At 40.0% G+C, this 22,147-nt stretch overlaps 1 protein-coding gene across 1 annotated transcript in view; it reads left to right on the top strand.

Annotated features, from left to right (window-relative positions):
* The window catches only part of LOC115114461 (contactin-associated protein-like 2), a 107,995-nt gene that overhangs the window by 8,473 nt on the left and 77,375 nt on the right, over positions 1 to 22,147 (top strand). The window contains exons 2-3 of the mRNA XM_029642708.2: positions 20,624 to 20,734; positions 20,895 to 21,088. Coding sequence (XP_029498568.1) covers positions 20,624 to 20,734; positions 20,895 to 21,088 — 305 coding nt within the window. The remainder of the gene's footprint in view (positions 1 to 20,623; positions 20,735 to 20,894; positions 21,089 to 22,147) is intronic.

Genomic DNA, 22,147 nt, shown 5'->3' on the forward strand with positions numbered 1-22,147 from the left:
GTTCAGTATGATTTGGGTCCGTATTAAACATGATCCTGTTTGAAACATTGTATCTATGCTACGGTGGGGATAGTTGAGTGTGTTTGAGTGTGGCCCCATTGCCTCTAAACTAAGGATGTACATATGGGACTCTGACACAGATCTTTAGGCACAGAACTCCCTTTAAAGCAACTGCTCTGGTTTACTGGTAAACAAAAATCTGTCTCATTAATTACTGTCCCCTTTTTATTGCACATTTTAAACCAAATGTTTTTCATACTGTAGCAGCAGCATAGTGGTTTAATGTGATGCAGAAGTGGGCTATCTTTTCTATTATTGTGTGTTAATAGATAGTTAAATGATGCATACAGATAATTGTATGAGAAGATGGTAATTATAGTTTGAATTTATTTTGGAGTTCACATCTAGTATGGGATGGGGGGCAAAATAAATGATAACTGAAAGAAAACATTCATTGAGCTTACAAGACGGGGGTTCCCAAACTTTTTAACTCAGGCCCCACTTCCAGTATTGGGGAACATTCCGCACCTACCACATTCATGACGCAAACTGTTATCACGCCTCTTGTTGGTGGAGAGAGGTTTTACAGCTTTACCTGTAAGCTTATTTCCTGCAATTCTACACATTTTGTCATGGAGTGCAGAGAAAATGATGCAGTTTTACAGCTAATTTTCTAGCAATTTTATACATTTTGCCATGTCTAATGTGTTCATGTGATATTTGAATGACTCACACATTACAACAAAATCTATGGTGCCCCCCTGCGCCCCACAGATCGGGAACCACTGACTGATCTGAGATACTTAATGAGATGACTGTACTTGGTATAAATCTTGTCATATTTCTCTATTTAAATGAGCTTTTTGATTCCCCTCTCCTCATATCCATTCAGACTCATATTCACTGATATCTCCACCTGCATTACTATCGAGGAGGAATTCATATTAAGTTTAGACCCACCCAATTTATGTCTGCGATATTAACAGAATTATTTTCCTGGTTATTCCAGTTCTTAGAAGGCATCCATTATTGATCAATGCCACCTCCATTTCTTTGACAGAATATCACCCGTAAATCAAATAACATTTTATTGGTCACAAACACATATTTAGCAGATGTTATTGCAGGTGTAGCGAAATGCTTGTGTTCCTAGCTCCAACAGTGCAGTAATATCTAACAATTCACACATCTAAAAGAATGGAATTAAGAAATAAATAAATATTAGGATGAGCAATGTCGGAGTGCCATTGACTAAAATACAGTAGAATAGAATACAGTATATACATATGAAATGAGTATGATAGTATGTAAACATTCAAGTGACCAGTGATTCCACGTCATGTATATAGGGTGCAGCCTCTAAGGTGCAGGGTTGAGTAACTGGTAGCCGGCTAGTGATGGCTATTTAACGGTCTGATGGCCTTGAGATTGAAAAACAGCTTCTGTCTCTGTCCCAGCGATGATGCACCTGTACTGACCTTGCCTTCTGGACGAACTTGAACTCCTTGGCAGAAGAATTGGCCTCATCAACTCAAAGTAGACATTCCAACAACTGTAGGTACAGTATACAGTACCTATATAGCAGCAGTTACTGAATTCAGATGTAACAAATATATTACCACTCCTGCAAATAAAGTCCTGTGTCTAAATTGGCAATGATCGAGTGGTGTTTGTGCATCTAGCGTTGTGGTGTTAAGGAGCATCATCTTGAGAGTTATTTAAACACTCAAAAATACCCATTTCCTTTGAAGGACAGCAGTAGGTAGAAGCAGCGTGTTTAATTTGATGCTTGGTTACTCTCTGCAAATCTCACCGGGATGGCTTCTGAAAGCTTGTTGCTTTTGTTCAAACTAATCTAAAAAGGCAAGGAAATGTAAATATGTCATTTTGACTGACATGTAACGGAGCAATATGTCATTTGAAGCAGAATTGCTCCACCGTGAATAAAAATGTGTCAAATTGTGATTTGCTGCCACATTTCAATTTGGTATCCCTGTTCTCTGATGTTTTAATGTGTTCTACAATACAGTTCAACATTCAAACATCACTCGATCAAACTTCCCAGCAGAATAAATGATTTAGCTTCTATAATTTTCCGCTCAGAGAGCTAAGACTTGGTGCTCAATGAGTAGTAGCTAATTCATTATCACAGCAGAATGAAAGTACAGTAATGGTCCCACTGAGAATAATTATTCTTAGAGCTTCATTTGCTGATATAGTGAATTAAATCTGCTCCAACACTTTATTTTTCTACCTTTATATTAATCCTGTGAGCAAGTGTCCTTGCGACACTCATTGGCTTTGCAAGGGCCTACTGTACTGTTTAGTATTGTCTGCACGTGTGGCATCATAGTGCCATTCACTCATTGTTGAAAAATAACAGGGGAAGAGAAGGACAGAAGCCTATAGACAGCTAATTTCCACTCTCTCTGCCTCTCTGGAATACCATCAATACAATAGCTACCTAGTTTGACGCAGGAAAATCTTTGAACAAGGTCAATGTACATAGCCTATGTACCGCTGCATAGATCCATATCATTGAACACATACATTGGAGGTGACAAAACATGCCATTCCATTAGTTTAAGCGGAGGCCATGCTCCAATAACAGCTCAGCTGCAGTCACGGCTTTGGCTGTGCTAATAAGGCCCAGAAAGTCAGAAGCTCCACAATGACATATTGAATCTAACCCATGATTTATGCAGTGGTATAAAAAGTACCCAATTGTCATACATGAGTAAAAGTAAAGATACAGTACCTTAATAAAAAAAATACTCAATTAAAAGTGTAAGTCACCCAGTAAAATACTACGCAAGTCAAAGTATTTGATTTGAAATATACTTAGGTATCAAAGTAAATGTAATTGCATTTAAAATGTAACAAATACTTTACAACACAGTACTTGTGTTCCAGTATTATACTATTGTCTATATACTGTAGTATTACTATATTTATTTACTATTCACTGTAGTGTTTCTACCGACTTGAGTGTTTTTGCAGATATGACTAGTATATTGCAGTATTTATTGTAGTGTTTTTGCAGACTAAGGGGTGCTTTTATACATTCCCTGCATGTCCTCCCATAATAAGTGTTCCGAGGCAAACACTGACAAAACCTTTGGTTCCTATCCGGTCACTCAATATACTTCAGTTACAAGGTTGTAACGATTGAGGTTTAGGGGAGAGTTCTGGTGATGCCCATCTACTGTGGGACTCCAGTTGAAGAGCAGGCGGAGGCAGTAATTCAGTTCAGTTTGAGGCTTTATAGATTCAGGCACTGAGATGATACATGGAATGATTGACAGTTGAGACGGGTCTTGAGACTTGGTTGGCTTTGTATGGAATATGGTTGATCTAAAAAGGAGAAACAGCAAGGTACAAATAACATGCCATAACATCAATGAAAATACATCATTAATTGTCCATTAATGTCAATAATCATTGACAATATGCAATAAGCATTTACATTTGGAAAACTATGCATAAATATAGCAGCAGTCAACAATGAACTTCAAGGAGGTGCAGTGGCATGCTGCATGTTAGGCCGAAGTTATACAGTAGCAGGGTAATTGAATCAATGGCTACATGCATAGCATAACAAACAATATAAAGCTAACAAAAGTAGCAAGCATAGCCATAAATTAAGCCTAATTAGCATATCAAAAGGCAATGCACAAAAAGTGCAAAACTTATAAGCATGTGTCTATTAACACTACAAGTACTAAAGAGAACAGTCAATTGAAAATAACTGTTTGACTGAGCCGTTAGCATTTCGCAGCCATTAGTGGCCGAAATCAACTATACAAAACAAACAATGGCGAGAGAGTCCTCTTTTATAAGATGAAAGGCTTGTACTCACATTTCGATGACACGTACTGGTTGTTCTTTGTGAGAGTTGTTTGTCGCACTCAACTACTCAGCTCTGTCTGGGTGAAGGACCCGGATTGAAAAGAGGCACTTTCGAACATGCCCGTATAAATACCTTGCCATAGAATTTTATAGAGTGCCCTCTGTCCTCCTGTGACTATAGAGATGGTTAAGGGCAAACCTGCCACGATGCCCTCCCCCACATCCATGTCACAGAGCAAGGAATTCTGTACAAAGATTAAAAACCAACCGGCAGTTCATTTTGGCTTTACAAGTATAAATAATCAACAATAACCAGACAACCAGTAATACATACCCAGGTAGTGGCTAGGTCAACTTCTTTTTTAACTAGGCAATCATACAATCATAAATATGCAAAGTATTTTAATTATCCTCTTTGATGAAATGATATGTGACTTGAAGTCCTAAGTATTTATGATTGTCTGAGTAGAGCAAAGTGTTGTCTGGTCCGTTGTCTGGTATTGCTTAGAACTGTTGACCCAACTCAATAGGTGGTCTGTCAAGAACCGGTGTCTTATGTTCTGGTCTGGTTGAGATGTTCCCCTCATTAAACAGTAACTCGTATAGTCTGGTAGTTGTGCCAGTTTAGTCAAACCTAGTCGGCAGGTGTTACAACTAGAGGTCGACCGATTATGACTTTTCAATGCCGATACTGATTCTTGGAGGACCAAAAAAGCCGATACCGATTATAATCGGCCGATTTAAAAAACAATTAAAAAATATATATATATATTTTTTTAAAGTATTTGTAATAATGACAATTATAACAATACTGAATTAACACTTATTTTAACTTAATATAATACATCAATAAACTCAATTTAGTCTCAAGTAGATAATAAAACATGTTCAATTTGGTTTAAATAATGCAAAAACGAAGTGTTGGAGAAGAACGTAAAAGTGCAATATGTGCTATGTAAGAAAGCTAACGTTTCAGTTCCTTGCTCAGAACATGAGAACATATGAAAGCTGGTGGTTCCTTTTAACATGAGTCTTCAATATTCCCAGGTAAGAGGTTTTAGGTTGTAGTTATTATAGGACTATTTCCCTCTATACCATTTGTATTTCATTAACCTTTGACTATTGGATGTTCTTATTGGCACTTTAGCATTGCCAGTGTAACAGTATAGCTTCCGTCCCTCTCCTCGCTCCTCCCTGGGCTCGAACCAGCAACACAACGACAACAGCCACCACATCGAAGCAGCGTTACCCATGCAGAGCAAGGGAAACAATCACCCCAAGGCTCAGAGCGAGTGAAGTTTGAAACGCTATTAGCGCGCGCTAACTAGCCAGCCATTTCACTTCGGTCACACCAGCCTCATCTCGGGGAGTTGATAGGTTTGAAGTCATAAACAGCGCAATGCTTGACGCACAACGAAGAGCTGCTGGCTAAACGCACGAAAGTGCTGTTTGAATGAATGTTTACGTGGTTGCTTCTGCCTACCACCGCTCAGTCAGATACTTAGATACTTGTATGCTTGTATGCTCAGTCAGATTTATATGCAACACAGGACACGCTAGATAATATCTAGTAATATCATCAACCATGTGTAGTTAACTAGTGATTATGATTGTTTTTTATAAGATAAGTTTAATGCTAGCTAGCAATTTACCTGGCTTACTGCATTTGCGTAACAGGCAGTCTCCTTGTGGAGTGCAACGACTGAGATGCAGGTCGTTATTGCGTTGGACTAGTTACCTGTTAGGTTGCAAGATTGGATTCCTCGAGCTGACAAGGTGAAAATCTGTCTTTCTGCCCCTGAACTAAGGCAGTTAACCCACCGTTCCTAGGCCGTCATTAAAAATAAGAATGTGTTCTTAACTGACTTGCCTAATTAAATAAAGATTAAATAAAAGGTGTAAAAAATAATAATATATATATATATTTTTTTAATCGGCGCCCAAAAATAACACGATTTCCGATTGTTATGAAAACTTGAAATCGGCCCTAATTAATCGCTCATTCCGATTAATCGGTCAACCTCTAGTTACAACAATATACTAGTCATGTTGTCCACAAAGACACTTAAGTAAATACTACAGTATCCTAGTAATGTCCGGAAAAGCACTATAGTAAATACTACTGTATACTACAGTCATGTCCTCAAAACACTACATTGAATACTACACTATACAGTTCTACAGTCATGCCCATTAAACACTATAGTGAATACTAAAGTATACTAGTTATATCATAGTAAGCATTACACGATCGAGGGATACTACAGTGGGTAGTATAGAATTATATAGTATACTACAACATTCTAAGGTAAGTACTACCCATGATCAAGGGATAGTACAGTGTGTAGTTTGGGATTCTAACAGTATACTACAGTTTACTACAGAATCCTATAGTAAGTACTATAGTATTCTGTAGTAAACTGAAGTATTTTTTCTGTGGGCGAGCGAGCGGTCTGATTAACATACCACACTTCTCAGTGTATTACTGTAGCGACTCTACCATTGTCACTGACCTTGGCGCAGCAAAAAGACATGGGTCATCAACAAATTAAAGGAGCATTACATGGTGGACCCAATTCATTAGCCTATCCCCATCAACATTGTCTTGAATATTTAGGAGTCTTCCGGTTTTAAATTGCTTCATAAAATGAAGAAATGTTGTGTCTGACTATAAGCCTTAGGCGTAGCTTGATGATAGCTAGTGGGCGTGTGGCTATAGTCACCATTAACCACATTACTACTAATGTTTTGTGTAGATAGATATGGTAATATAGGCCTAGTTCCATGTGATGTAAATATAATAAACTGCCTATTCTCCACTAAAACAAAACTCAGCAGCTCATGCACTGTTAGACAAGAAATTACCAATAAGGAAAACGAGCTGATGTACAGAATATCCAGTGGCCATTTTGAAACATTAGCTCCCCTGTAGTCATCGCGCTCAATTAATTTGTTTTCATGTAAGCTCAATGTTTGTTAATGTTGTGCTACTATAGCCACAAGGCTGCTGGAATTATTCTCCCTATGTTTAAGGAAAATGTGTACTGCCAGTCCTAGACATGAGATGAGAGTGGGCCTTGCTGCTGCTGATATTGAAGGTCTTCGTTGTGCTCTTAGCAGAAATGAGGCTATCACAGGAGACTGCACTTAGGCTCTGTTGCCAAATCAATAACATTGGACTGTCTACATCAGAGATGGGGAGATCTGGGCTCAGCCCACAGCTACAGTAGATGAACAGCAGTCTGAGAAATGAGCTGTCAGCATCTAAGCCATGCCTTTATGCGCCAAGGAATTCATCTGGTTCACTTAATGTATGTTCAACCATCTGGGACAATCTCACTACAACAGACGGTCATGATACAAGACTTGTGTGTGTGTGTGGGTAGGTGGGTGGGTGTGCATACAGCACAATATTTGCTCACAGATGATGAGTAAAACTCAGTCAACACTCGGTGTATGACCTAATCTGGTGTATAGAAAACTTTCGTAATGCCAAAGCTACAGTATTGTGATGAAGTTCTTCCACTTTCAAGTTCTGCTCTCAAAACGTTGTTGACAAAATCTGTCTTGGAAAGCAGTGTGGTATTTTCTATAACATGGCAGTGTGTTTCAACATTTTCATCCACAAATAATTATTAGGTTTCTTGGGTCTTAGAAAGTGTTTGTTGTCTGGATATCTTTATTCTGTTGTGAGGGGCTACACATTCCATCTCCACCTGTCAAAATACAAAGAGGAAATTATGTGTTTGTTGTTTTGCATTTCTATCAAACAAAAAGCATTCCTTCTTTGTCAGTCTGGGCAGACACTTTGATGGAGGCAATTTTCTGTTAAATGTTAATTGAGGCAAATGAAGGGAAAGTAACAAACAATCAATATAACTCCTAAGGCACTCAGTGGTCCAGCAACATTCTTACTGTAGGTGATTCAGATGTTCACAATCACATTGGTCCTTGTCTAGTGTCATAAACCACGTTTCCATCCAGTTTTTATGTGTGTAAACTCATATAGAATAAAATAAATATATTTTATAAATTGCCGACACGTTTGTTGGACATGGTGGGATCTTTTTGTGTCAGTCAAATTAAGTATACAAGAAATGGTGGTGGAAACGCCGCTATGTGCAAATATTGATATAATAACCATCATATCGAAGTAAACTTGGAGTCACGCGATGATATTGTGTGTGGTCCTCCCACTATGACTCGGGAAACCATACAGTTTATTAGGCCACTGATGAAATATCTTATGAACTTCACAGGGTGGTGAAAGTGCACAGCGATCTTGATGCTCCTTTCCAATAAATATTGAGGGTCTTATTCTGGAGACATGATGATCGAGGCTTGACTGCCTTTTGACAAATAAAAATATTCTCATCATGTAGACTACCCTACCCACACTGTATCTGCTATACCCGCACTGTATCTGCTATACACGCACTGTATCTGCTATACACGCACTGCATCTGCTGGCTAGAGCGCACACGCCTAAACCAGACACATCTGCTGTAAACGCAACAGTTTTTGTGACTTAACTATCGGTAAGAGTGACCGCATTTCAGCCGTGCGTAATTTCCATGCAATGGAAACGCATTGAACTTTAGATTTTTATTTGGTATATGAAAAATTAAGCGAAAAAGTACATTTGTATGCACTACATCACGCAAAGCCTTTTATCCAAGTCAATTTGATATTGGATATTCTCGCATTATTTACCAAGCAGTTGCCAAGCAGTTGGTTTGTTGTTTAGGGAAACCTCAGGAATGTAGACAGCGGAGTTATTCAGATAGTATCTCTATAACAAATTTGGTGGGAGGTAGCCACATCGCTAAAATCTGAATCTACATGTCATAGTTTGTTAGTAAAGAAGCAGTGAAACCTTTCCTTAAGTCTATAACGTTGCTTTTGAAATCTATTAAGAAGTCTATTAAATGTATCTGGCTTATGGCTACAGATTCAAGAGTGATAATTAACTTTTGGAAATGATGTTGACCTCTGCAGCTCCAAATTAACATGAGTGCATGGTGCATGTTGATTTGGAGGCCTGTAGTTAATGAGATTGTAGAGTGTGCAGCGAGTTTTGAAATGCAGCCCCGAATTCTTACCGTTGACCTCTGTAGCCAAACAATATTTAGCCATTAGCAAAAGTTACACTAGAAGTCTGTTAGTCTCTTAGACAATAAGATGGCGCCTGAGAAGAAGGCAGACGTTTTACGTGCCCCCAACAGATAGTGTCTTTTGTTTGTTTTATTTGCATTGTTTAAAAAAAAAAAGTATTTTATTTTTTATCTTATTTTATGGAATATCCGAAACATACAATATACTTGCAGTGAAGTCGCTCAACAACTACACCATTCAGAGCGACACACAGAAGCATCCAGGGTCAATGCCCTGCTCAAGGGCACGTTGACAGATCTCCCACCAGGCCAAAAAACGTGAACCCGAACCCTCCGAGATCCCCCCCACAGTTCCCCAATAGCTGTCCCTCAACCATTTGAGACCCCTCCTACAGTCCCCCCAAGAATAAAAAATACAAATAAAAAATACAAATAATTCCATTCCCCACCCCCAAGAACCCCCAATGCACCAACAACCAAGAGAATGAACTAAAGAGAAGAAAGAAAAAGACACAAGAAAGGACAACTAAAATCATAACAACAATGCCAATTGTATAATTTTGTGTGCATTTCAGGCACTATTACATGTATATGTGTTCTTGTATGCGTTTATTAGAATGATCGTGTGTGTATATATGCAAGGGTTCAAACACCTGCACGGCATCAGCCTCAGGCAACCTGGCATTAGCTGTAAAAACACTGCCCATCAGTGTCATTCAAACATACTTTTAATTGTTTTATTGTGATTTTTTAAAAACTTTTATCTTTGACCATCTCCCGCACAGCAACTCCACTCCCACTTGTCTACAATTCCACATCCCAACCCTCAGCTTCCCTCAGCCCATCCCATCTATCTCTGCTGGCCACCCTCTTCAGATTTCTACGTAACATAGATCTTTCAACTATGCTGTTATGTTTAACATACAATTTCAATCTATCTAATCATTTGATTAGATTGAAATTGTACGTTAAACATCACAGCATCCACAGATCACATATTGCGAGTTGATGATAAATACTTTTACTAAGAGTATTAGTATATTAGTAATTGACTGACCCGGTCTCTCCAGATCTCATAAAAGGAATATTTCTAGGGTCAATAATAGATCAATGCTATGCATTTTCAGCCATTCCTGAACCCGAGATCTTCATTCAGTGGGAGAGGATAAGACTGAAAAGAGAACATCTGCCTAAAATATTTAGCTTCCTCTTTTAAAATATATTTTGGAGAATCATCGATGATTCCGTCTACAGTAACGAGTTTCTGCAAATTCTTTTGTTATCGTTCCTGTACTGGAGATTCAGGAAGAATTTTGTGCATTTTTCTCCATATTCCATCCAGTTTGCTTTATTTTTGTAATAGATTACATTAGATCGTTCTTGAATAAGTTCCACAAGTTCTTTTTGTTTTTCCTCTAACTTATTTTGCATCTCTGTAGTATCGTTTTTATTGCTATCTACCTGTACCATTAGTTCATTGATTTCCCTTGTTAGTCTCTTTAGCCAGAAACTGCCTATTGATGAATATTGAATAGAATGACCCCTGAAGGTACATTTAAAGGTATCCCAAACAATAAGGGGATTTCCTGAACCTATATTATACTGGAAAAATTAAGTTATAAATTATTTTGTCTTAGTTAAAAATAAGTTGTCCTCCAGTAAACTTTGATAAAATGTCCAATATCGCCGTCCACTTGGAAACTCTATAAGAGTTATGTGAATGCCAATTAGATGATGAGCCGATCGCATTCTGTCTCCTATTAAAACTTTTTTAACCTTTGATGCAAGAAAGAGGCAAAAAGGTAGTCAAGACGACTAGCTTGATTAAGTCTCCTCCATGTATATCTCACTTGGTTGGGATTTTTTAGTCTCCAAATATCCACTATTTCTAATGTGCCCATAATATTTGTGAGTTCCTTAAGGGCACTGTGATGGTAGTTTGTCGAGTGATTACTGTCCATTGAGGTACTTAACACTGTGTTATAGTCTCCTACCATAATGATATGATAATTAATTTGTTGCCTGTAAATTCAATAAACTTGTATAAATATTTTCGAAGAATTATGGATCATCCTGATTTGGACCATATAGATTAATGAGCCAAATCTTTTTTTTGTCCACTTTCATATTCAAAAAGATCCACCTTCCTTACGAATCATTCCTGACTATTTGCACATTGAGATCGAAATTCTTGTTCATTAATATCATCACACCTTTTGAGTTCCTTTGTCCATGACAGAAAATTATTTCATCACCCCATTCCTTTTTCCACACAACTTCATCTACGGATGTAGAGTGAGTTTCATGAAAACAGTATGTTATATTCCTTTTCCTTTAGCCACGTAAAGACTAATCTTCTTTTTTTAATAATCAGCTAAACCGTTACAATTATAACTGGCTATACTTATTTCACCCCTTACCATTAACTAGATACTATTCTCAGTCTAAATTGACCATAATTAGTGCTTGTAAAGTTACTGCCATCAGAGGTATTATGACGGTCAAAATTAGAGCTTTCAAATGTCTGATATTTAGAATTCAAGAAATAGGTTTGAGCAATATTTGTTTTATTCCCTTGCCTGTTTGCCTGTGAGCCAATACCACAGATGTTAGAACATTGAGACAAGATATGTGTGTAGTAAATCTAAGTAGGTTGATGAGTATGATATTGGATGTGATTTAGTGAGTGTGTACGATGTCTGCAATAAGAGTAAGACTGTGTGCTGTCCAAATAAATAATAACTCTGCCAATTTGCATGGGTGAGTGTCTATGTGTGTAACATGTAGTGCGTATAGTCTTAATATTCATGATGATAATTGTAATCCATATCATATCACCGTCATAGTTGCATCATAATTACCTTTAACATCATTGAAAAACATATCCCAGCATTTTCATAGCAATTGACATTTCACATGATCATGAACGAGACCTTGCATTACTCTAGAGACGGCTTCACTACAGTACAAATTTATTCCGTACAATATGTTATTATTCCCCAATGCCTCTATTCTGATATCTTCCCCTTGCTTGTTTAAACATATAAACTTGTAGACAAATACATAAAAAAAGATAGACAAACAAAAAACATATTAAATTATAAAACAGTTCTCGACAATAGAGAGAGAGTGAGAGAAGATTGCGAGATCAGGTGTGTGTGTGTGTGTATAAGTCCATATGTGTAAGCGAGCATGTAATTGAGTACGTGTGTGTTCATATCCACTTTATGATGTTCAGGTATTTTTATAGTTCCCATACTTTCTTTTTTTGTAACCTGAATTCCCTGTAGAATTTAGTACAGCCATGGTGTTATGGAGCTGTCTCGGAATAGCTGTCCATCTATAAAGAGATTGTCCACAATGATAAAGGCACACTTAACCTTCTCCCTCTGTTGCCTTTGTACCGGACACAGTCTCTTATGATGTTTGTTTATCTCCCTTGGAAATTGGTAATTGAGACCGAATTTGGTCCCGGTCTTTAAGCTCCCTTCCCCTCCTTTTGATCAGTTCCTTTTGTTGGTAGTGTTCAAATTTTGCGATGATCGTTTGGAGACCCTTGGTCTTGTCGCTCCGAGCTCCAAGTCTGTGTACTCAGTAGAAAGCCACCTTCTTTACAGTCTCTATACGAAGTTTCAAGGCAGATTGCATGAATTCTCTGATCACGCCCTCTGGACTATTGGATGCGTCCACGCATGCTACGACTTTGTATGTCTACTAGCGACTTCTTAAAGTCCTGTTTTCCTTGGAGACAATCCATGTTGGAATCGTTGATTTTTACCTTGGCTGTGAGTGCCTTGTTCTCTACTTGGAGAATGAGAATTTCACTCTGGTTAAACTCAAAACTCCCCCTCAACCCTGCTACCTCCTCACACAACTTTTCCAGTGTTGCATGGATTCCAGCCAGAGCACTAGCCTCTACATCAATGGTAAGTAAATAGTCCGTGTCTGTAGATTAAACTGGATTTCTTTTTTTTGGGGGGGGGGGGGTTAAAGTTATTTTGTGAGGTAGTCGGATCTTTCCATGATGGGAATATGTTGTTCCCCCATAGCGTAAAGCTGTTGGTACTCGTCGATATCCCTCAGGATCTCCTTAGTATCCAGGTTGGCTCTTTACTGCAAACCGTTGTTTTACGAAAAGATAACGAGTCTTTCTCATGACGACGACAGGACGATGACAGGTGTCTGTAGTACAGCCAGCTAGCCCTCCCGGAATCCACGCAAAAAATGGAACACAAACTTGCAGTCCCAGACGTAAAGGATAACCGCGCCGTGGAATCCTTAGCAGCAAAAATAATTTTAATGAAACATATTTATTATAAAAAACAAACCAAGTGTAGACAGTACAATGTTCTGTTGTGTGCTCTGATTATGTATGCTGTGTGATGATGTCACCTTGTGTTTCTTGGCACACTTTATTTGCGTTGTTTAACTTATTTGTTTACTTATTTTGTACATAATGTTGCCGCTACTGTCTCTTATGACCGAAAATAACTTCTGGACATCAGGACTGCGATTACTCACCACGGACGGGCAGAATCCTTTTTTTCCTTTACCTTCTTGATGCACCCATCCCATTAGCGGGATCATTTACGTCAACATCAGCTGGATTGCAGCGCGCCAATTTCTAATTAAATTACAAAAAATATTAAATTTTCATGAAATCACAAGTGCAATATAGCAAAACACAGTTTGGCTTGTTGTTAATCCACCTGGTGTGTCAGATTTCAATAAAGCTTTTCGGCGAAAGCTATCCAAGCATTTATGTAAGAACATCTCTCTCAGTAGACAAAATATTACAAACAGCTATCCGCCAAGTAGATTGGTCACGAAAAGCAATAAATTAAATTGCTTACCTTTGATCTTTGGATGTTTGCACTCACGAGACTCCCAGTTACACAAATGTTCCTTTTTGTTCCATAAAGATGATTTTTATATCCAAAATACCTCAATTTGTTTGGCGCGTTATGTTCAGAAATCCACAGGCTCGAGTGGTCACGACATCGCAGACACAAATTCCAAATAGTATCCGTAATGTTCAAAGAAACATGTCAAACTTTTTTTAAATAATCGATCCTCAGGTTGTTTTTTCAATATATAATCGATTATACACTGCTCAAAAAAATTAAGGGAACACTAAAATAACACATCCTAGATCTGAATGAATGAAATATTCTTATTAAATACTTTTTTCTTTACATAGTTGAATGTGCTGACAACAAAATCACACAAAAATAATCATTGGAAATCAAATTTATCAACCCATGGAGGTCTGGATTTGGAGTCACACTCAGAATTAAAGTGGAAAACCACACTACAGGCTGATCCAACTTCGATGTAATGTCCTTAAAACAAGTCGAAATGAGGCTCAGTAGTGTGTGTCGCCTCCACGTGCCTGTATGACCTCCCTATAATGCCTGGGCGTGCTCCTGATGAGGTGGCGGATGGTCTCCTGAGGGATCTCCTCCCAGACCTGGACTAAAGCATCCGCCAACTCCTGGACAGTCTGTGGTGCAAAGTAGCGTTGGTGGATGGAGCGAGACATGATGTCCCAGATGTGCTCAATTGGATTTAGGTCTGGGTAACGGGCGGGCCAGTCCATAGCATCAATGCCTTCCTCTTGCAGGAACTGCTGACACACTCCAGCCACATGAGGTCTAGCATTGTCTTGCATTAGGAGGAACCCAGGGCCAACAGTACCAGCATATGGTCTCACAAGGGGTCTGAGGATCTCATCTCGGTACCTAATGGCAGTCAGGCTACCTCTGGCGAGCACATGGAGGGCTGTGCGGCCCCCCAAAGAAATGCCACCCCACACCATGACTGACCCACCGCCAAACCGGTCATGCTGGAGGATGTTGCAGGCAGCAGAACGTTCTCCACGGCGTCTCCAGACTGTCACGTCTGTCACGTGCTCAGTGTGAACCTGCTTTCATCTGTGAAGAGCACAAGGCGCCAGTGGCGAATTTGCCAATCTTGGTGTTCTCTGGCAAATGCCAAACCTGCACGGTGTTTGGCTGTAAGCACAACCCCCACCTGTGGACGTCGGGCCCCCATACCACCCTCATGGAGTCTGTTTCTGACCGTTTGAGCAGACACATGCACATTTGTTGCCTGCTGGAGGTCATTTTGCAGGGCTCTGGCAGTGCTCCTCCTGCTCCGCATTGCACAAAGTTGGAGGTAGCGGTCCTGCTGCTGGGTTATTGCCCTCCTACGGCCTCCTCCACGTCTCCTGATGTACTGGCCCGTCTCCCGGTAGCGCCTCCATGCTCTGGACACTATGCTGACAGACACAGCAAACCTTCTTGCCACAGCTTGCATTGATGTGCTATCCTGGATGAGTTGCACTACCTGAGCTACTTGTGTGGGTTGTAGACTCCGTCTCATGCTACCACTGGAGTGAAAGCGCCGCCAGCATTCAAAAGTGAACAAACCATCAGCCAGGAAGCATAGGAACTGAGAAGTGGTCTGTGGTTATCACCTGCAGAACCACTCCTTTATTGGGGGTGTCTTGCTAATTGCCTATAATTTCCACCTGTTGTCTATTCCATTTGCACAACAGCATGTGAAATTTGTCAATCAGTGTTGCTTCCTAAGTGGACAGTTTGATTGACTTGGAGTTACATTGTGTTTAAGTGTATATTTTTTTGAGCAGTGTATATCAACCCGGACTTTAGCTTCGTCAATAGGAGAGAGAGACACAATAGCTGGGACACCCAGCTATACACTGACGCGATGTGATCTTTCTCGCTCGTTTTTTCAAAATAAAAGCCTGAAACAATGTCTAAAGACTGTTCACAACATGGGGAAGCCATAGGAAAAGGAATCTGGTTGATATCCCTTTAAATGGAGGCAAGGCATTCAATGGAACATGGAGCTTTCAAAATAGAGGCCACTTCCTGGTTGAATTTTCCTCAGGTTTTCGCCTGCAACATCAGTTCTGTTATACTCACAGACAATATTTTGACAGATTTGGAAACTTTAGTGTTTTCTATCCTAATCTGACAATTATATGCATATTCTAGATTCTGGGCCTGAGAAATAAATAGGCACTTACATTTGGGTACGTTTTTCATCCAAAAATCTAAATACTGCCCCCTACACTCAACAGGTTAACGAGGCTGACACGAACGATATACTGCTTTCTTGGGAACAGGCCCAGATCCCTTTGATTTGCGTGAAGAGGAAGCGGAGAAAAAGTGGCCGGAGAGCGGGCTGCCTTCTGAGAATTCCTAGGCGATTGAATAAACTCCCACTTCCTTCCATTCTGCTAGCAAACGTGCAATCTTTTGACAATAAAATAGATCACCTACGCGGAAGATTAAACTACCAACATTCAAAACTGTAATATCTTATGCTTCACGGAGACGTGGCTGAATGATGATACTATCAACATACAGCTGGCTGGTTATATGGTGCACCGGCAGGATAGAACAGCGGCGTCTGGTAAGACAGCCCATTGTATTTTTGTAAATAACAGCTGGTGCACGATATCTAAGGAAGTCTCGAGCTATTGCTCGCCTGAGGTAGAGTATCTCATGATAAACTATAGACCACACTACCTACCTAGAGAGTTTTCATCTGTATTTTTCGTAGCTGTTTACATACCACAACAGTCAGAGGCTGGCACTAAGACAGTATTGAATGAGCTGTATTCTGCCATAAGCAAACAAGAGAACGCTCACCCAGAGGCGGCGCTCCTAGTAGCCGGGGACTTTAATGCAGGGAAACTTAAATCCCTTTTACCAAATTTCTATCAGCATGTTAAATGTGCAACCAGAGGGAAAAAAACTGGACCACATTTACCCCACACACACAGAGACGCATACAAAGCTCTCCCTCGACCTCCATTTGGCAAATCTGACCATAATTATATCCTCCTGATTCCTGCCTACAAGCAAAAAATTAAAGTAGGAAGCACCAGTGACTAGGTCAATAAAAAAATTGGTCAGATGAAGCAGATGCTAAGCTACAGCACTGTTTTGCTAGCACACACTGGAATATGTTCTGTGATTCCTCCAATGGCATTGAGGAATACACCACATCAGTCATTGGCTTCATCAATAAGTGCATCGATGACGTCATCCCCACAGTGACCGTATGTACTAGAGGTAGACCGATTAATCTGAATGGACGATTAATTAGGGCCGATTTCCCGTTTTCATAACAATTGGAAATCGGTATTTTTGGGCTCCGATTTAAAAAATATGTATATTTTATTTTTTTACACCTTTTATTTAACCTTTATTTAACTAGGCAAGTCAGTTAAGAACACATTCTTATTTTCAATGACGGCCTAGGAACGGTGGGTTAACTGCCTCGTTCAGGGGCAGAAAGACAGATTTTCACCTTGTCAGCTCGGGGGATCTAATCTTGCAACCTTACAGTTAACTAGTCCAACGCAATAACGACCTGCCTCTCTCTCATTGCACTCCACAAGGAGACTGCCTGTTACGCAAATGCAGTAAGCCAAAGTAAGTTGCTAGCTAGCATTAAACTTATCTTATAAAAAACAATCATAATCACTAGTTAACTACACATGGTTGATGATATTACTAGATATTATCTAGCGTGTCCTGTGTTGCATATAAATCTGACTGAGCATACAAGTATCTAAGTATCTGACTGAGTGGTGGTAGGCAGAAGCAGGCGTGTAAACATTCATTCAAACAGCACTTTTGTGCGTTTTGCCAGCAGCTCTTCGTTGTGCGTCAAGCATTGCGCTGTTTATGACTTCAAACCTATCAACTCCCGAGATGAGGCTGGTGTGACCGAAGTGAAATGGCTGGCTAGTTAGCGCGCGCTAATAGCGTTTCAAACTTCACTCGCTCTGAGCCTTGGGGTGGTTGTTTCCCTTGCTCTGCATGGGTAACGCTGCTTCGATGTGGTGGCTGTTGTCGTTGTGTTGCTGGTTCGAGCCCAGGGAGGAGCGAGGAGAGGGACGGAAGCTATACTGTTACACTGGCAATACTAAAGTGCATATAAGAACATCCAATAGTCAAAGGTTAATGAAATACAAATGGTATAGAGGGAAATAGTCCTATAATAACTACAACCTAAAACTTCTTACCTGGGAATATTGAAGACTCATGTTAAAAGGAACCACCAGCTTTCATATGTTCTCATGTTCTGAGCAAGGAACGTTAGCTTTCTTACATAGCACATATTGCACTTTTACGTTCTTCTCCAACACTTCTCCATCTACTTGAGGCTAAATTGATTTTATTGATGTATTATATTAAGTTAAAATAAGTGTTCATTCAGTATTGTTGTAATTGTCATTATTACAAATACATTTTTTTATTTAAAACAAAATTGGCCAATTAGTTGGTATCGGCATTTTTGGTCCTCCAATAATCAGTATCGGTATCGGCGTTAAACTCATAATCGGTCGACCTCTATGTACATACCCCAACCAGAAGCCATGGATTACAGGCAACATCCACACTGAGCTAAAGGCTAGAGCTGCTACTTTCAAGGAGCGGGACTCTAACCTGGAAGCTTATAAGAAATCCCGCTTTGCCTTTTGACAAACCATCAAACAGGCAAAGCATCAATACAGGACTAAGATCGAATCGTACTACACCGGCTCTGATGCTCGTCAGATGTGGCAGGGCTTGCAAACCATTACAGACTACAAAGGGAAGCACAGCTGAGAGCTGCCCAGTGACACGAGCCTACCAGACGAGCTAAACTACTTCTATGCTTTCTTCGAGGCAAATAACACTGAAACATGTATGGAACACCAGCTTTTCTGGAAGACTGTGTGATCACGCTATCTGCAGCCGATGTGAGTAAGACCTTTAAACAGGTCAACATTCACAAGGCTGCAGGGCCAGACGGATTACCAGGATGTGTACTGCGAGCATGCGCTGACCAACTGACAAGTGTCTTCATTGACATGTTCAACCTGTCCCTGACTGAGTCTGTAATACCTACATGTTTCAAGCACACCACCATAGTCCCTGTGCCCAAGAACACTAAAGCGACCCTCCTAAATGACTACCGACCCGTAGCACTCACGTCTGTAGCAATGAAGTGCTTCGAAAGGCTGGTCATGGTTCACATCAACACCATTATCCCAGAAACCCTAGACTCACTCCAATTTGCATAGCGCCCCAACAGATCCACAGATGATGCAATCTCTATTGCACTCCACACTGCCCTTTCCCACCTGGACAAAAGGAACACCTATGCGAGAATGCTATTCATTGACTACAGCTCAGCGAACAACACCATAGTGCCCTCAAAGCTCATCAATAAGCTAAGGACCCTGAGACTAAACATCCCCCTCTGCAACTGGATCCTGGACTTCCTGACAGGTCGTCCCCAGGAGGTAAGGGTAGGTAACAACATATCCGCCACGCTAATCCTCAACACGGGGGCCCCTCGGGGGTGGGTGCTCAGTCTCCTCCTGTACTCCCTGTTCACTCATGACTCCACGGCCAGGCACGACTCCAACACCATCATTAAGTTTGCCGGTGACACAATAGTGGTAGGCCTGATCACCGACAACGACGATACAGCCTACATCAGAGACCTGGCCGTGTGATGCCAGGACAACAACCTCTCCCTCAACGTGATCAAGACAAAGGAGATGATTGTCGACTGCAGGAAAAGGAGGACCGAGCACATGCCCATTCTCATCGATGGGGCTGCAGAGGAGCAGGTTGAGAGCTTTAAGTTGGTGTCCACATCTCCAACAAACTTACATGGTCCAAGCACACCAAGTCAGTCGTGAAGAGGGCTTAACAAAACATATTCCCCATCAGGAGACTGAAAAGATTTGGCATGGGTCCTCAGATCCTCAAAAGGTTCTACAGCTGCACCATCGATAGCATCCTGACTGGTTGCATCACTGCCTGGTATGGTAACTGCTCGGCCTCCGACTGCAGGGCACTGCAGAGGGTAATGCATAAGGCCCAGTACATCACTGGGGCCAAGCTTCCTGCCATCGAGGCTTCTCTCTGTTGTTATCATCTATGCATAGTCACTTTAATAACTCTACCTACATGTACATATTACCTCAACTAACCGGTGCCCCCCACACATTGACTCTGTACCGGTACCCCCCTGTATATAGTCTCAATACTGTTATTTTACTGCTGCTCTTTAATTACTTGTTACTGTTATTTCTTATCCATATTTTTTTCAAACTGCATTGTTGGTTAGGGGCTCGTAAGTAAGCATTTCACTTTAATGTCTACAGCTGTTGTATTCGGCGCATGTGACTAATAACATTTGATTTGATCTTTTAAAAGTTATTCATCAAGATTGAGTGTGTCTACCAGGAACATGACAGGCTGAACGTTTGATTTATTTTTCAAAGCTATTAATGTATTGTTATTGACGTGTTCAATAATAACCAAACCAGACAGAAATTGGCCTTGCCAGTATTCATATTGTACTTCTATTGAATGGCCTTTGCTTCCAGTCATTACCACCACGGGCCTGCTATAGAAAGGATGTGAATGGTAAGAGACATCACATGTGCTGTTCTCTCCAAAAATCTGTCTGTGGTAAGGAGCAGTAATGTAAAATACAATTGTAAGGAAGAAAAGAACTTAATCAAATACATTGTTAAAACACGCTGAAGTGTCATTTTATGGGACGATGACTCATTCCTCCATTGTCTGTATCTTGTGTTTTGTGTTGCCCTCCAGGGAAATGTGATGAAGTGTTGGCCACACCACTCTCTCACACAGCTTTTACCAGCTCCTCAGTGTACTCTGGTGGATATGGGGCTGGATACGCAAAGCTCAACAGGAGAGGAGGTATTAACTCAAATAATTCAGAATGAAAGCGTAACCTCTCAATATTTTTATCTTATGATTATTTTAAGCTGCAGTCTCATTCACTTCACTCACATATGTTTTGCCACATAGGAGCAGAGGATACTAATGGTTGCTGGTTTGATTGTTTCTCTCATTTCAGGTGCTGGAGGCTGGTCTCCGGGGGACACTGACCGTTACCAGTGGCTGCAGGTGGACCTGGGCACCAGGAAGCAAGTCACCTTCATTGCCACACAGGGCCGGTACAGCAGCTCTGATTGGACAACCCAGTACAGACTCCTCTACAGTGATACAGGAAAGAACTGGAGACCGTATCGGCAAGATGGCAACATATGGGTGAGTGTGTTAGTTATCATTAGTGTATCAGAAATGCCTATTAATCAACAATCATTTCTAAATGTTTGTACTTTGTTAATATAATTATAGCCTAAAGTGAGCAATAGTAATGGTGTATTTTTGTAGGCACTAACGCCATGGTTTGTTGAACAAATCCTATGGGAAAATGTTGTTGTAGGGTTATTGGATAAATGCCGAAAATAAGGTCTGTGGGGAACACAGGCTTAGGAGGTTTTATACATTTTGTTCTATGAGATAATCTTCATCAGCTGACGTCAATTTTTGTAAATCTTTAAGCATTTACTGTATGTAATTAAAAAAAGCACATAAAAGGCTTCATAATGAATGAAGGTCATGTTGACTGACTGATATTACCTCAGAACAAAACATATAATATCTCCTAAGCCTGTGTTCATCTCAGACCTTATTGCCGGGCATTTATCCCAAAACCCTATTCTTTCCCCATTAATTTTCCCCATAGCAATTGCTGAACGAACCAGAAGTAATTCATTTCCGTTTTTTAGGATTACAAACCTTTTGGTTGTGCACTTGTTATACCCCTGAAAGGGGGAAATATAGAAATAAATCACACAGAGATGTAGCTTCAGCTTCAAGTCACTTGTAATGAGTGTTTTTCATATGAAATCATTAACCATTTACATAGATAGGTACAATATATAATTTTTTACAAATGCACAAAATATTCTCTTTAAATTACATAACTGTTACAATTGTTCAATAAACCAATAGTCTCATTTATACATTGCAATGGCTTGATTAATCCTTTATTATCGCTCTTTAAATTGACAATGAAATGCATCACGTATTTCACTATTTATTATCCACATTGATTATCCACATTGATTATCCTTGTATATACTGTTCCTATATTTATTAGATACTGTATGGATTCATTCCTATCAGCATGCAAATTTCCTCCTAATAACAAAAACATGTATAACCTTGAATTAATTCATATTTAGTACTTTAGATTACAACAACATTCACATTTTCTGAAAATGTTCCATTGTTCCCATTCACCAACCACACACACAGGAG

The sequence above is a fragment of the Oncorhynchus nerka genome, linkage group LG9b (genome assembly GCF_034236695.1).
Source record: "Oncorhynchus nerka isolate Pitt River linkage group LG9b, Oner_Uvic_2.0, whole genome shotgun sequence".
NCBI classification, from domain to species: Eukaryota; Metazoa; Chordata; class Actinopteri; order Salmoniformes; family Salmonidae; genus Oncorhynchus; species Oncorhynchus nerka.